The following is an 18000-nucleotide window of genomic DNA, read 5'->3' as shown; positions in this document are numbered from 1 at the left end:
AAACTTTACCTAGTGGTAGAGTCTTCATCTTCCTTACGTGGCACAGTTGGGATATTGACTTGTTTCTGACAGCTGCTGAGGCTTCCAATGTACTATCAGACACCCAGTTGTCGTGGATGGCTCTTTATTATGAAACTGGGAGCCAGACATTTACACAGTTTTCACAAGATCACAAGACCTGATACCTTGTGAAGATCATCTCCGTCCAAAATGGTTTTCCTGTCAGTTGGAGAAGGTTATCATCATGGACCAGACCTTCCAGGAAATACACCCGTTTCAAGAAAGACCTCATCATTTGTTGCATGAACATGTAGCTGAGCACTTTCCATGTACTAGAATGCTGAGACTTGTGAAAGGTACAGATGATGGAAAGCTGAAGGAAGCGATACACACTCCTGAACCCACGGACTGTGAAAAGTGGGTTCATAAATGTATAGGGAACATGTTTTCCCCTGCATGTTAGAGACACTGCTCTCTGTTCATCTTTAACAGGTATTTGCAATGTGGGGAGCCCTTTCTGCTTGCTAAACTCAAATGGCAAATGGAATTGTTAGACACTTAGTTTCCATCGAGAGTGGAGGCTAGTTTGGGTGGCAGACATAATAGTCACACAAATGTGTAGTTTTAAACGAGGATATGTGTTGTAAGTGCAAGGTTGCTGTGGGAAAATATAGTACTCATAGGATGTAAAATCAGATTCACAGGTAGTGAAGCCTTTCTTAAATCTTGAGCGAAAATCCAAAGAGTGGATAGGAATTAAAGAACCAGGGAAGAATACCAAGGTTCTGCCATAAACAGAGGTGGAGGTGAGATGCAGTGTGGTACACGTCAAATCCAAAAGGTCAGAGCAACAGGCAAGTGACGTAAGAAGACACCAAAGTGTCACACAGCAAAGCAGGTAGCTCTTGATTTTAGGAGCGTTGAGACTATCTAGAAAGATTTTAACACTAAGAAGTGCTATGGGAGGCATCTTGTGTATCTTGTTTCATTTTAATCAACATGGTTTTTTTAGCGATGAGATTACTAATTCCGGTGAGCAGTTCGGTTAGGGTGGCAATTAGCCGTGTCAATTGGGCCCTATGGGGGACTCTTACTGACATTTTGCTCAAAGGACATAAACTGCCTTCTAAATACGTATGTTTATACAAGTAGACTGAGTCAACTCTTAGCATGGGTCAGAGAGGCCTCTTTTAGCAATAGGTTATAGTCAAAAGGAGAGGTTCCTAGTTTATTTATGGTACGACGTATACCACAGAGAACAATAGATTACTGAGTTCTTAGCTGTCAAGAGAACATCTCTATCCCATACTCCTAGGCCCAGGGACACGATGGGAGAGGGTAGAAAGATGTTAAGAGCCAGGAGATGGGGCAGAGTACTATAAAAATGTTTATTTTTTTTTCTGGAAATGACTTGGCCATTGCAGTTGTGAATCTGTAGTGGGTGTGTTCACCTGTGAAAGACCTGTGGTTGTGGCAGAGTTGGGGGGATCTAGTTGGGAAGAAGGGTTTCAGCAGAAGTGAGAGGAGAGAGCAGAAGGTAATGGCGGGAGCGTGATCATAACGTATTGTATGCGAAGAAGAAACTGCCAACATTAATTTCTTTTTTTTAAGTAGTAGCAGCAAATTGTTGATGGGCTGAGAAACAAATTCAGGAAAGGATCCTGTATTTTCAAGGAGGAAATAGAAAGATCTAGGCTCCTGGCCTTCAAAACCCTGGCATCAGGGTATTTACACTTTGAACTATGATCCTGAGACCCTGTGTTTTGTGGCATCCACGTTGTTGTGGGTGAATGACCTAGCAGATACGTTTGAATCCTGCATTCTTTAATGCACAGATACATAAAGGGCAGCATACAAATGATTGCTCTGAAGGAATGGGGGTAATTTTTGAAGGAGACGAAGAATACAAATTTGGCCCAGTACCTATGTCATGTCAGACATTGCTCAAGGTCGGGGGTGTGTGATTTGTTAGGGTATTCTCAGATTAGAGTTAAAGTAAACCGATAGCAAGGTTTCTCAGTTCTGTCTGGCACAACTGGCATCTCAGGACACATCCCTCCTTGTTTTGGTGGCTGTCCTGTGTGCTGTGGCTGGGATCAGCAGCATCTGTGGATCCGGTCCGCTGAAGGCTGGGAGCTCTGCCTCATCCCCTGCCTCCCCAGTCAGTCCTGACAACCAAAATTGCCTCCAGAGCCATTGTTCTACAGAATGACATGAGGCATTTGATCAGAGGCAAAAAGTTCACCGTGTTTTATGTATCCATTAAATACATTCTAAAATATCCCTTTTATTCTCTCTATTTTTATGTCTGCAACGTTGAAAGACATAATGACAGGCTTTTATGTTAAACTCTATCCTTTCTCTCCAAAAGAAATAATACCTCGTATTGGAGAACCTGAAGTGCTTCTGATTGTTAGTGAGATCATCATTCATGTGGGTTCGGGCTTGTAATTCTCACATACCAATGAGTGGCTTTCCTTGGTTCAAATGAAGATAGCTTCATCCCTTGGAAACTAGTGTTGTGCTGTGTGGCCAAAAATGTGCTTCTTCCTCCAGACCCCGTGACTTCCCAACCCATTCATATTCTTCCACAATGAAATTTTTTTTAACAGTTCTAGTCTGTCAGTCTTGTTAACTGGGCCCTAATCCACTATAGAAGAATATGAAAACAAAAGAAAGTCACGTGAATTTAAGGATCCACTAGAAATTAGCTGCTCCTAATAAAAAACACTGATTAGAAGGAGCTGAGATGATTTCATTTATAGTCACATGAAGAAAGCTACTATCCTGTTTATTAATGGCATGGGTCCTGTTGTACGTATGCTTGCTTTGCTATACAATCTTCTAATGAACTACACTAGGAATTTTAAACACATGAATTTCTTCCAATTACCATGCCAATCTTCTGTATTCTCATCCCTGTACCCTCTCAGTGCTTAGAGAGAGAACCTAAGTCAACTGTATATTATATGGCTAACAGAGGAATACCCAATAATTTATTTTACTTATAAGGATACACTAAAATATGTTTGCCATTAGGCTTTAGGTAATGGATATTAATACAAAATACAAAAAATCTAATCATGGTATAATACATAAACATTTTATCTTCTTTAATTTTTCAAATATTTCCTAAATTTAGCATAGGAACTATTTATGTAAAGTTCTTCATCAATTAAAAATGATATTATTAGGACAGAATTTTTATATTTTCCAACTGGTGCTTGAACCCAGGGCCTCACACATGCTATGCATACATGCTGCCACTGAGCTACGTCTTCAGACACTGCAAAGAATATTTTTGAAGACCTTTTAAGAGCAGACTTTACATCTGTGTAGATGCCACTGAGCTACGTCTTCAGACACTGCAAAGAATATTTTTGAAGACCTTTTAAGAGCAGACTTTACATCTGTGTAGACGTAATCTATGTGGAAATCTAGGTGGCAGGTTGATCTCTCCAGCTTTTCTGCTTTGCCTCTGAATGACCACTTCAAAGTCACAGCATAGCAAATGCTGTAAGATTCAAAGTCTCCATTGCCTTGCTGTCTGCAATATTTTGTTGAAACTGCTGTAGGCAAGTAGAAACTTTTTCAGACCCTTAAATCAAAATCTGCAACCAGTTTGTGGTTCACTGGCCCTTATTGCTTTCCTAGACTTCGTTTAAGTTGTTCATGCTATTATCCCAGTGACAACGGTGTCATGCAGAAGCTTCTCAGTTTCAAGAGGTCCCATTTATTAATTGTTGATCTTAGTGTCTGTGCTAATGCTGTTCTGTTCAGAAAGTCTTGTCCTGTGCCAATGAGTTCAAGGGTATCCCCACCTTCTCTTCTATCAGGTTCAATGTATCCAGTTTTATGTTGAGGTCTTTGATCCATTTGGAGTTGAGTTTTGTGCATAGTGATAAGCATGGATCTCTTTAGATTCTTCTACATGCAGACATCCAGTTTGGCCAGCTTCATTTGTTGAAGAGGTTGTTTTTCCAGTGTATTTATGGCTTAATTTTTTTTATCATAAATCAGGTGTCGGTAGGTCCATAGATTGATGTGTGGTCTTCAATTTGATTCCATTGGTCAACACTGTTGTTTTTGTGCCAATACCACACTGTTGTTAGCAGGGAGGAAATAGAGGTAGAGGTGGACTCTGAGGCTTTCAATTAGAAAGAAGCATTGAGAAGAGTGAGAGGGTGAGGGTGAAACCTCCCATACATGCTGAACTTCATCAGATGATGAATGACAGGTTCAAGTCACTCTGCTTTTGGAGGAATTTGTTTGACATACTGCATAAACAATAATGCCACTGCCCATTTTATAGAAAGATCTCTGTTCTCTGAATAAGAAAATGAAACCATTTGACTTGACTCTCAAGGAAAATGTAGAGAAAAAAAGACATGTATGAAAATCTTAAAGAAATGCTCATAATTAATATTTTTAGAAGAGAAATGTAAGAATTATGATTTCCTTAATTAATGCTAGAAGAAGAATGTGAAGGGTATGCAGAATTTGTTTGTTTGTTATTTACTGACATAACTAGAATAAATGAAATGTGGTGTGAATGTTAGATGGATTTTCATTAAGGTAATTTGAACCATTTCCTGATAATCATGGTTGTTAAAAGCTTAAATGTTCCACCATTCAGACAGAGTTTTCTCAAGGATTTTTGATGCTTTTAGTTTTTTATGATGGGAGATGTTCTTGATAACATTTCAGGTCTTGAATAGACCATGGGAATCATCATTTGTCATTGATTCAATATGCAAATGTTTTAGTGTGAAGTTCTTACATGTGATCCATTCTAATCCTATGGATGGTTAAGAAAACTGTAGGAAAGAAAAGTCATTTTAAATTTTAAATGAGTGGCTTCCAGTGACTGTATTGCTCTGATTTTGCTTTTTGAAGTACAAAGAATTTTAAAATTGTGAAATATATAATAAGTATATATAGGAATGAATCATTTATCTTGACTCCTAACTTAACTATATTATTCTGATGAGATCAAGTCTCTTTTCACAGATTAATTTTTGAGACAGTTCTACAACTTCTTGTTGTTTCAAAGAAACTGTGACTGACAGTTTCTCAGATCTCTTCTTTCATAGCTCTAGAGTACCCTCCTGCCATGTAAGGCAATTTCTTTAAGATACTAAGAAATATAACAGTGATCTTTCCACCCATTTTCATTCTACAATTTTTAAACTCTTCTAAGTAAGGTTTATTTTCTCCTTAAAACCAAAAATAAATGTTTACATGTGTTAAATATTTCTGATTCCCTTTAAAATGTTGCGTATGTGACAAAATAAGTGGACAAGACAACCTTTTTCCTACTTTGTCACTGTACTATCTGGAAGCAGCAGTCCTTGACTTTGGTTTAGTTAGATGCAGGGACATGTATCAAGTTAAATTAATTTTGGTTTGGGAACTATTTACTTGAATGAAATGGATTGCGGGTTCCTACTGTGATATATGAAGATCTTCTGCATGTGAAAGCACTGACCTATACTTCTGAAATAGAGAAACAGAGTAATTGCTTTCTATTATTTTAAGTCAACATTACTACATTAAAATACATCCTATTTGAGTATTGAAAATGAATAATGTGATTGTGACTTGTAAATATGTTATGTGTTTTTCCTGTTTTCATAATTTCTTCATTTATATATATATATATTCTCAACTAAAAATATGCAAGCATGTGAGCTCAGTATATTTTAATAGTCTTTCAGCCCATCTCATGGTCATGGACCAGTATGATTTACCTGGTGCTCATGGACCAGTTTGACCTACCTGGTGCTCATCAGAAATGCACATTCTTAGAACATACTTTGATCTTTGGAGTCATTATCCATTTGTATGAAGATCATTTGTATATATAGTCAAGTGTGTGAGCAGCATGAGTTGAGTGGGATATCATTACCAGTGTGAAACTTACAAAAATCAACCTATTGGTGGATCTATTTGGAATTTAACATTCTTTGTCTTTAAAAAGATGCTTATTCTATTTTTGTGTAGTGTTAGCAGCTAGTATTTATAATATTTTTAAAAATCCATTACATAAAGAACGTGTCACCTGGTGGCAAACATAAAATTGTTGAAAGATGCTTTATAATGTTATAACTGTCAATCCATTGTAGTTCTACCATTTTATTCATAGTAGAGATTTCAAGATTCATTTCTATTTTCCTAAGTTATTCATGATTGTGTTTGAACTGCTAACAAATATTCATTCATGGACAGTGTGACCTGTGTATCTAAATATTAATGTGTTCTTTATGTTAAAGGAGAATCATTGTTAAGTCAAATCTTACTACTTTTTCTGTTTCATTTTTTTGTTTGTTTCCTTATTTTTATTTATTCCATGTTTTCTTTTTTTTTTATTTTAGTTGGGTCTGGTAAGTTGACATTTTATTGGCCATCTTCTAATCACCGTGTCACTGTGACTGGAACTTCTCTTCCCCTTTCCATCCATACCCTTCCATGTCCTTCAACCAATCAGCCTCCATGTTTCACTTGTCATTGGCCACAAAGACAGACTGCACAGAATAAATCTGCAGGAAGTATGGGTAACTGTGACACAGAGTAAAGGTAATGGGTTTGCTAACTTTCGGTCTTATTAAGTCATGTAATTTCTTCCTTCCTGAACTAAGGGATAAGTCATAAGATTGTGTCTTGGTGAAGGACAGTATCTTTTTATGTCTCTGTATCATCAAATGAACAGAAAGACGTGCCATGAGAACGATTTGGCTTTCTTTGTTTCATAAGATCCCATCGATGGACTGTTTTGTAACTAGCATTCAGGAGTCCTTAAAGTTCAATTCCTGAGTCACCTTGTGCTTGGAGCTTCTTAGTGCTCCCTTCCATTTATTTCTCTGTATGAGGTTCATTTCATTTCATATACAAAGTACCCATATGGAATATCCAAAATTTGCTTTTATATTGTTTTCTGTAAATAAAGAGGATCAAGGTTCTTTGCACTTAGTTTTGAAGAAGATCGATTCATTCGGTGGTTTTGACAGAATGCCATGTTGAGAGAAATTACCGTGCCAAAAGACAGGCCAGATGTCATTTTCACCTTAAAGAAATTTCTCTCCTTGTTGTTAAAGGAAACACTGATGTTATTATTTCATATTCACTCAGATAGAATGAGCTATCCAATAATAGAGTATGTTAGACACTGGCTCCGTGAGCTATTATTCACAACTGAGGAAAAATAATCAAAATTTGAAACAATAGAGATTGATTAAATTATTTAAGATAGTACATCAGTTATTCAAAAAGTATTAAAATGGTACATTAGTATGATACTATTAAAGAATGTTATGTAGCTTGCATGGTAGAATTATTGGCAGTTTTTCTTTTTCTTGTTTGACCATTTATAGCACTTAATATATTATTATACTGGTTACATCATTAGGTACTTTGAACACAGCTAACATAAAAATTTTAGATTTCAAAAGCCATTACAATATATAGTCATAAAACATCAAGTCTGTGTATTTGGTGAGTCTCTTCATTCTAAATAAATATATATTAATAGAAATATATTTGGTCCATTTTTTCCTTAAGATATAACTATGTCTGACATCTGACATACATAGGGAGATGATTTTTTTTCTGTGTTTATTTTTTTAAAGCATGGTGTTTCTGGCTTCAAACTCTTAGGCTCAAGCAATGCTCCACCTCCCTCTGGGTAGCTGGGACTGTAGGTTTGTGCCACCACACTCGTCAGAGGAGAAGTTTTTAAAGTTTATTTCTAAGAAGTCTCTTGTGGCTGATGTCACTGTTGATGTTGGCTTGAGACTATGCCTACAGAATATAGTGAATCATTTCCAAGCAAATATCCTGTGTAGAAGGATTGCTTCGGGATAAATGTAGTTAGCATAAGGGTTTGTATTCCTTTTTCCCAAATAAGTCTTTGAGGTTTGAGGAGAGCTGGCATTTTATTAAAGAAACCATTTCTGGCACACAGTCTCAGGCGAGCTCCTGAGAGTTGGGATGGAGACCACCCCAAGGCTTCGCTTGACTAAGTGGTTTGAACATTTATATTTTCCTACTTGGATTCCCTTCATATTGGAAAGTCATCTGCTCCCACACATCTAATTAATCATTTGGTTTTCCTTCATTGAAAGAAACCAAACTCTTGACTGGATTTCATTTCTTCTTCAGTCAGTTTTGAGTCTCGTGGTCTCATCTCTGCATCGGTTATTCTAACCCCTACCTAAGGAGGGAGAAGCTCCTGTTTGGCTTGGTCCAGGAGGGGACATCCCCAGGCAACCCAGCACATGCCTGTTATTAGACCTGGGTAATGACAGCGTTAGCTACCTTCGAGCCAACTACTCAATTACAATCACAGGTTTTCTACAAAGAATTATAAGTTAGAGTTTCAGTTTGACCACACTGAACTCCAACTCTGTCTCCTGACTCTGTATTTTATCTTCTGTAAGTAAGAAGACATTTGAAAACATTGGAACTGATGTTGCAGGTATCCTGTAATTTTCTAGTCAACTACTCAACTGTTAGGGTTTCTACTTAACCTTCAATTTAAAAAAAAAAAAAAAGCATAAAAGAAAATACATTCATCTAGAAGTTAGGAGACCTAATTGTTTTCTTCAGTTTTTGTTACGATGCTAGCCATGAGCAAATCACATTACATTTCCTTTTATACAGAATTTTTATATTGATATATTTATGATTTTATATGTATATAGGGATGCATGTATTAAATAGATTTTAATATGCCTTTATGATGTACTTTTGTAATTGTCACATATGTAGTATTTGTTATACATACGTAGGTACATCAGATACAATTGACCTGAAAATATAATGAAAAAGAAAATTGTCTTTCCAAATACTTTTTATTAAAAAAAAAAAGAGAGAGAGAGAGAGAGTCATTCTATTTGGTTCACCAAAAATAAATAAATAAAATAAGAAAAGAAAACAAAGTCATAAATGTAGAATAGATTCTACATGACAAGAGGAAGCAGGCCACCAAGAGTGGAGGGGGACCAGAGATTCATGGAAGCAGACATGATCAAATACATCATATGCATGTGTGAAAGTGTCAGAATAAACCCCATTATTATGTCTAATTCATATATGCTAATAAGAAAGCTTGTAAAAAGAAAGGAACCTTGCTCTTGTAAGCAATGCAGTAACATTCCTGGATATAAACTGAATGTGAGTTTCGATTCAGATTTACTTTAGGGAGTGTCCTTCAGTGACTGACGTAAGCAACTGAAAATACTTTTAAGGGAACAATGGCAGGTAGGGGCCAAGCCTTGCACAGTCAGTTCGAAGAACCCAGCCCTGTGTAAGCTGTTAGCGGCCTGGCTTGAACTGAGCTGAGGGGGAACGATTAGCTTTTCCAGACAGCTGATAAGAAGTGGATTTGGAAAGTGTACACATTCGGTAAAAGGACTTACTCAGTACATACTGTTTTTCTGTGCAAAGCCCAGCCCTAAAGCAGGCTCTCAGTTCCCCACCCAAGGCCCTGCTCTCTCTATCAGCACACCTACCTTTCAGCTGCCATTTGCCCTGAATGTAACTGACGCAGTTTTCTGACACTCTATTGACTGCTGGATGAAGTGGCCATTCAAGGCTGTATAAATCAAACAGTTTGGACAAAGCTGGCAGTATTTCTCATGTCAGGGTGAGCAGATGTTTCGAATTTCCCCTCATTTCCATACATATTCTGTTTGAACATGCCCTTGCCCATGTAAATGAAGGAGGCATGCGCCTCCACCATGGCTCGAAATCCGCTTCTATTCAAATAATTGGACTGAAGATGTTAAATGGCTCTAATTTGCATGGTAGCCTTGCAGGAGCTTTTGAGGTAAATTAAAGTAATTTCAGTCCCTGCCTGTATCAGGAGATCTTGTATATGTGTGATTAGAGTTCATTCACCTCGAAGCAGCTTTAAGTGAGAAAAGATAATATTTATTCATACAATTTTCAGGTATGATTTGAATGTAAAGGGTCAGCTTGTAGCTCAAGAATTCTTGTCAATGTGAGGATTAATTCCAGGTCTGGGTTAAGTAATAAAGCTCTTCACAATACGACTCTCTTTCATCCTATAAATATGCACTTAGCAATTTTACTTTAAATGAAGGGTGGGAAATGGCCGATTATTATAATGTGTTGTAGACAGTTAAGGCAGAACTAGAGACACGAGGAGACTGAGGAGGGACTGCAGTGACATGATCTGATTCAGCGTATTTTGTTCCTTCAGAACCTCCCCATTTTGTTGTGAAGCCTCGTGACCAGGTTGTTGCCTTGGGACGAACTGTGACTTTTCAGTGTGAAGCAACTGGCAACCCTCAACCGGCTATCTTTTGGAGACGAGAGGGGAGTCAGGTATGACTGTTTTCTATTTTTTTTTTTTTTTTTTTTAAGGAAAATACAGGAACTAGCTTTCTGAAAAAAATTCCAAGGATCATGAAATTAGATGACAATCAGATTAGCAGGAAATGAGGTCAGATACCTTGGAAATACTTAGAATTAAGAGGGAAGAGAAAGTTGTCCCCTTTTCAATTCTCAGAGCCAATTTTATGCCTTATTTCAGTCCATGGGGTGGTGTGCATAAGTCACTGTTGTGCCATGTAAATGTTCCTTTTATTTCGAAACCGTCTATATTAAATAAAACCTAGTCTCTTCTCTCTATATAATTCAATTGTCATTTCTGTTATTTGGGTATTCGAATAAAAAACTTAAGTATATTTGGAAAAGAGATAATGATTATTATGTGTGAGTTCTCTAGGAGCTCTCGAACCTAAAATATCTTCTGAAGCTCCAGATGCTGAAAAATTCTCTCTAGCATCAATACCATGTCCCATAGAGTTCAGTCCTCTCCAGTCTTTAAAGCTGTCATGTGTGCTCATCACCAACAATTAGATCCTATCTCCTAAACGTTCTGTAACCCAGAACAGCAGTTCTCAACCTGTGGGTCATGACCTCTCATGGGGTCAAATGAGTCTTTCACAGAAGTCGCCTAAGACCACCAGAAAACATAGATGTTTATATTACAATTCATAACAATGGCAAAATTACAGTTATGAAGTAACAATGAAAATAATTTTATGGTTGGAGGTCACCACCACATGAGGAACTGTATTAAAGGCTGGCAGCATTAGAAAGGTTGGGAAACACAGTTCTTGAACGTAAATACCGGTTTTGTCAGGCTTCAGCTTAATATGGAAAAACAGTTGGATCGTTTAAATCTCTTCTTATCTCATTTCTGTGATTTTTCTTAAATAAGCTGAAATGCTTTACTTGTGAAAAATTAATCTCACTCATTTTTGGTCATTCCTTGGCCTGTCTTACTGCTGCTTGACTCAGTGTTGGGGATTTTGGGGTTCTACTTCTAAAGGCAAGGAGATATAAAGAGCAAGAGCAGAGCTTACTGACTGAACTCCACCAACTTTTATGAGCAACACTACCAACTTCATTATTTTTATCCTGCTCTGGTTGACAAACATTATAGGATGTAGGTTGTCATTTGAACTCTAATATATTGGTGGGCTCCAACATATTCCATTTGATATCACAAGATTGTTTGCTGAGAACAAGTTAGAGACAAAAATGAATAGAGCAAGAAGAACTAGGGTGGAATTATGGAAGAAAATCTGTCTAGTAAAAATTATCATCCACTAGATGTCCTTTTTAGTAGTATGATAGTTTGGCTGAATTAATTTCCAAAATTTGTGTTTACTTTGGTTCAACAGTACAAATTGCTTTGAATAAAAAAAAAAAAGGTCATTAAAACTTGATAACCCTTTCACAGGGGTCACCTAAGACCACTAGAAAACACAGATATTTACATTACCATTCATAACAGTAGCAAAATTACAGTTATGAAGTAGCAGTGAAAATAACTTTATGGTTGGGGGTCACCACACGTGAAGAACTGTATTAAAGGGTCACAGCATTAGAAAGGTTGAGAAACACACTTCTCTAGAACCTTAATTCCTGTTTAGTCTTAGCTAACTCTTTACAAAATGAGCTCACCAAAACTTTAAAAACAAAGCAATAGCAATTTTGTCAGTGAGGAAAAGTTCAGTGTACCTTGTTTCTTGAGATACACCACCATGAAAAACAAACTTCCAAGAATTTGAATCTATTCATTCAATTCCATATGAATTTCAAAAACTCCATAACATACATTCTTATGTCCTAACAGGAAAAAAGAAGATGGGCCATGGCTAAGTGATTGATAAATGTTCCAGAATACTGGTGACTGACACCTGGAAGAAGTGCTTGTTATGGAGCCAAAATGGCATCCTTGAACGTAGTTTATCAGAATGAATTTAATTTTCATTTTGTTCATATATTAAAGGTGTTAGAGTTAATAACACTCTTAGCCATTTATATGTAACATAAAGGTTTTGTAGTTTGCATAAATATATTTAGTCTTCTTATATGTTCAAACTGATGGTTATAAAAATGCACATTGATATGGAGAATTTTAACATTTTTCATATAACTCCATCTAGCTTTGTATTATTAAACTGTGTTTAATAATATGTATTTATACATGTGCACATCAATATATGTGGATTTGTGGTGGAAGAATATTTAGTTTATAGATATATGTAAGTGTTTATACATATATTTACAAGTGTACATGTAACTGTGCCAAAATATTAGAACCTGGCTGTTAACCTGTTTCTGTTCTTTCCTCCCAAATTCTGGTTTTAGAATCTGCTTTTCTCATACCAGCCACCCCAGTCAACCAGCCGGTTTTCAGTGTCCCAGACTGGGGACCTCACTATTACTAACGTGCAGCGGTCTGATGTTGGTTACTATATCTGTCAGACTTTAAATGTTGCTGGAAGTATCATCACAAAGGCATATTTGGAAGTGACTGATGGTAAAGTAAAACGTTTTCTTTCGAAATACCCAAATTACTTGCTTTTTGTTTTGTTTTGTTTTGTTTTGTTTTGTTTTGTTTTGTTTTTCGAGACAGGGTTTCTCTGTGTAGCTTTGCGCCTTTCCTGGTGTAGCTAGAGTTTTTCTGCCTGGACCACAGTCAGGGCAAATCTCTTTCACCTGCCAGTCCCACAGCCTCTCAGACCCAACCAAGTAAACACAGAGACTTATGTTGCTTTCAAACTGTATGGCCATGGCAGGCTTCTTGCTAACTGTTCTTATAGCTTAAATTAATCCATTTCCTTTAATCTATACCTTGCCACATGGCTTGTGGCTTACCGGCATCTTCACAAGCTGTTTCTCATCGTGGTGGCTGGCAGTGTCTCTCTGACTCAGCCTTCCACTTCCCAGCTTTATTCTCCTCTTTGCCCCGCCTATACTTCCTGCCTAGCCAATGGCCAATCAGTGTTTTATTGATTAATTAGCAACACATTTGCCATACATCCCACAGCATCCTGGGACTCACTTGGTAGCCCAGGCTGGCCTCGAACTCACAGAGATCCGCCTGGCTCTGCCTCCCGAGTGCTGGGATTAAAGGCATGCGCCACCACTGCCCGGCTCCAAATTACTTTCTAAGAGAGCCTGTGGGTGTTCTCATGCAAACTTCACCTTCTTTCTTACAGTTCTTTTGGTGTAAAGTACAGAGGGTGTCGATACGACAGTACAGACAAATTTCTAAATGGTCTTAATAAATAAAAAAAAAAAAAAGGAGCCAGAAATTTGGGTTAAATCCTGAGAGAAAGATCAGAGGAATAGGACAAACCACGAGCTAACCTCACCTCACCAACTCCGAAGCTTCCAAAGAGAGCTTCTTCCTGTATACTCACATTCATATGCCTTTTCTTTTCTGTTCTCTCATTGGCTCTCTTAGCCCAGCTCCATCATTTCTTCTTCCTGCTCAGCTCTGCCACTTTCTGTCTGTCTGTACAGAACTTCAGACCTCTGTAGTTAAGTAGTGTTGGAATTAAGGCATGTGCCACCACACCTGGCTCTGTGTCCAGTGTGGCCTTGAACACACAGAGATCCTGCCTGCCAAATGATAGGATTAAGGGCATGTGCTACCTCTGCCTGACTTCTTTGTTTACTTAAAATGGCTTGCTGTTTCCTCTGATCTCCAGGCAAGCTTTATTTATTAAAGCACAAATAAAATATCACCACACTTCAGCACAAATAAAACATCACCATACGATAGTGACTATATTGTTCTTTAACTAATACATACTGTACTTCTCTATCATCTGTCCTGATTCCTGAAAGCAGAGTTCCCCAGGAATAAGTTTATTCTGAAGAGCTGAACATAGGAAAGTGTTCATGTTTTAGACACATAAAAAGCAAGACGAAGTCACTTTGCAATCTTTTACTATAAATCCCCATTTCTACTATTGTCTCTTCATTCAGAAAAATAAGAATAAGGACTTATGAAGCTATAAGTTTTTTTTTTATTTTGATTCTGAATCATCTAGTTTTTGACTCAGGAAAGTGATGTATAGCCTGCATATCATATCTATCTCAATTTATTGAGATAATAAGAATCCAGAATCTGATAAATAACAATATGATACTTTTTATTGTAGTCTGATTTGTTCTGTTTATCAGTTCCCTAAACATGGTCAGCTTATGCCAAATATAAAGACATGGCAGTTGAGAAAAATCTCTAACCTGCAAAATTCAAGTAGTGGTGTTTTGAAAAGATGGAAAGATATATAAATTGCTTGGAAACATATATTTAAACATGTGTACATATATATGTACATTTATGATATAAGATTTTAGTTTATTAACTATCTATTTCATCAAAAGAAAATGCCTATAAATATGTGAAATAGATATATATGTGCATGTATTTATCTTACATGGCAAGATACCTATACATATAGTAAATAAATATATTTTAGATATTTAAAAATATATGTATATGTATATAACATGTACGCAATATACATAATATATGTAGTATATTTGTGTGTGTGTGTGTGTGTGTGTGTGTGTGTGTGTGTGTGTGTGTGTAAAATCAAGAACGCATTACTGCAGAAGGCTTTGAAATTACAGTGACATGCCTGTTTTCAATACTGGATTCATTTGAAAAGTTGGAATTATTTTACATTTTTTATTTCAAGCAGTAGATAGAGGACCATAAAAGGTAAGCACTTCATGTCTTTCAAGGAGAAAAATGGGACCAGAATACAGGAAGAGTCAGAAATAAAAGATACCGGCTATTGCTTCTCCCTAGTTGACTGTGCTGTTTGTGTATCTTTTGTGTTCCTTTGTATGGATGGATGTGATGCAGGTGAAGGCCACAGACAGCTTCAGGTATCCTTATTCAAGTGCCTTCTACTTGTTTTTGAGACAGTCTTTCACTGACCAAGAACTGGCCCAACGGACTAGGCTGGATGCCTAGGGAGCTCCCACGATCCTACTACTCCTCTGCTTCCCCCCTGCTAGGGTTCAAACGCACACCAAGCAGTGTTTCCATCATAATTTCTAAAAAAGACCATGCTTTTCACGTTTAACCACACTGCCATTTTATTTAAATTCAAATGAGCGTAGATTCCTGGACAATACGTGGTCTGTGTCTGTATTCTCTTCCATGGATCTGTTTACTTCATTTCATATAGACTTGGTTATTGTAACTTATAATAAGGCTTCAAGATGGATGTAAGTCTCCAACTTTGAATTCCTTATTTTAGTTTTGCTAAACTGGTTAAAACCTCCACATAAGAATCCATACCCTACACAAACAAAGCTGTAAGGCTTTTTACTTTTTTTTTTTTTTTTTTAAATAATCTGAAGTTTTCAACTCAGAGAAATGTATATTCCATGTATCTCTCTCAATGTATTCAGATTTTCTTCAGTATCTCTCAATAATGTCTATTTTTGGGGAATTTAATTTTTGCCTATACTTTTCAGTTATACCTAAGTTTTTTGATGTGTCTGTAGATGAATTTAAATTTTTCATTATTGAATTATTCGAGAAAAGTGCTTAATTTTGCCATTCATTTTTGTGTATTGACTTTTCGTCCAGCAACTTTGATAAATGCCTTTAATTTTTCTAATTTGTTTTTAGGTAAAGTATTCTGAAATACTTATGTACAGAAATGTAGCAACTGAAAATAAAAATAACCTGACTTCTTATTCTGACTATAGAGAAAATACATACTAATGACATACATAGTTTATATATAAATGAATAGATATTGTGCTTCCCTTTGTCTTCCTTTCATGTCCTCTTTGTCTGTGTAGTGAGTAGAATTATTGGAACAGTGGACATATCCTTCTTAATTCTAACTTCAAAGGAAAACATTCAGGTTTCCACAGTGCAGTGTTGAGTTGGAATTTTGGAGATAACGTTGGGCTTGGCAGATTTCTTCAGGACAGTTTTTTTTTTTTTTTTTAGAAGACTAGGCTGGAGGTCTCCGGATGTTTACTGTCCTTGAACGTGCTGCACAGCTGACATGTCTGACATTGAGCCGTCTGTTCTGATTACCATGCTGCGTGCATGATTCACTGTGTCATACTGCTTGTGTGTCTTTCCTTGGTGCACATTTACACCAACTTGACTTTCACATTCTGCAAGGACTTTGCCCCAACCCACCAAACCTGAGTCCTGTGCCCCCATACCTGCCATCTGTACATGGATTTATTCCATCCTTTTGTATGCGTGTGTGTGTGTGTGTGGCTTCTTTTATCTTGTGTTCCTCTGTCATTCATTACAATCCAAGTTCCAGCACAGTTGAACCATTTTCTGTTTAGTCTAGTCAGTGTTTGCCAAGTGTCCGCCCCAGATCTAATGTGATAAATGCTCAGTAGATAGTCTCAAATGTTGAGAAGAAACGACCAAGAAGGAGCTAGCGCTTGGTTAGTGAGACTTCAAAACCAGAATTGTCTCAGTCAAAAAATTCAGTTTCTTACGCTTGCCTATGATACATACTATATGTCCCCTGGCTTTAGTAATTCAGAAGGACCTAAAATGTGTCTGTGGTACATATTGCACATTATAGCCATTAGATCATAATTCTGAAGACTACCTAATAGAAAGTAGAATTTGGAAAAAATTTCATATGTGCTTACAATTGCATCTTTGTGTGCTGTCTAAAATAAGAAGAAAAACAAAACAAAACAACAAAACAAAACAAAACTGCTGAACTTTTCCCCAATATCTCTATTCTCAGAATTAGAAGCAAAGAGTTTTTAGGCTGTGGAAATGGCTCCCTCTACAAACAGTGCACTGTACAAGCCCATGGATCTGAGTTTGGATCCCCCAAAGCCGCACAAAAAGCCAAGCAGGGCCATAGGTTTGTTAACCCGCACAAAAAGCCAAGCAGGGCCATAGGTTTGTTAGCTCATCACTTGGTGCTTTTATGGAAGACCCAGGTTCAGTCCCCAGCACCCACATAGTGGCTCACAACTGTCTAGAACCCCTGTTCCAGAGCACCTAGAACCCTCTGCTGGCCTGAGTAGCGACCAGACATGTAAGAGGGGTATAAACATACATGCAAGCAAACATTCGTACACACAAAATAAAATAAATAGATCTCGAATTAAAAAAAAAAAATCCATCCCTAGAAGCCAATCTATTCTCTGCAGTAAATATCGTTTAACTTTATAATTTTTTGAGGTTTAATGTGGAGTTTGTATGTATGTATCGCTGAGGGTCTATTTCTCCTGCTGTTTTTGTGCTGTATTTTAGTTTAGTCTTTCGGTGTGTTTGTCTTGTTTTGTTTTTGGAGTTCTTTGATATTATTCAAACATCCATAGACCTGTCCTTCATCGCTAGGGCTATTCATAGTGAGTCCTTGGCAATGTCAATATTTTTATACGGCCCACTCTGTCAGCCTGGTGGCTCGTAGAGAGTGTGTGTGTTCTCCATATTATTTGACTTTATCTTCTTGACCTTCTGTGTTGTTGGCAAACACAATAAAGGCAAAGGGGGAATAAAACATAAGGCATGGGAGTGGCAGCTGTCTGGGGAATGGGGCCTGTACCTGTGGTCCAGCCTTACTAACACTGACTACAGAATGTGTGCATTTTCACTGCCTCCCACTAGATTATAAGAGAAATAAAAATGACTAAGCAATAAATGCT

The 18000-nt window shown here is 37.1% G+C and overlaps 1 protein-coding gene across 1 annotated transcript in view; it reads left to right on the top strand.

Annotated features, from left to right (window-relative positions):
- Robo1 (roundabout guidance receptor 1) overlaps positions 1-18000 on the top strand; it is a 386707-nt gene that overhangs the window by 286638 nt on the left and 82069 nt on the right. Inside the window, exons 7-9 of the mRNA XM_059277691.1 lie at positions 6375-6383; positions 10223-10347; positions 12688-12859. Of these exons, the coding sequence (XP_059133674.1) occupies positions 6375-6383; positions 10223-10347; positions 12688-12859 (306 nt within the window). The remainder of the gene's footprint in view (positions 1-6374; positions 6384-10222; positions 10348-12687; positions 12860-18000) is intronic.

The sequence above is a fragment of the Peromyscus eremicus genome, chromosome 12, assembly GCF_949786415.1.
Source record: "Peromyscus eremicus chromosome 12, PerEre_H2_v1, whole genome shotgun sequence".
NCBI lineage: Eukaryota > Metazoa > Chordata > Mammalia > Rodentia > Cricetidae > Peromyscus > Peromyscus eremicus.
This window is presented reverse-complemented; position numbering and strand designations above follow the sequence as displayed.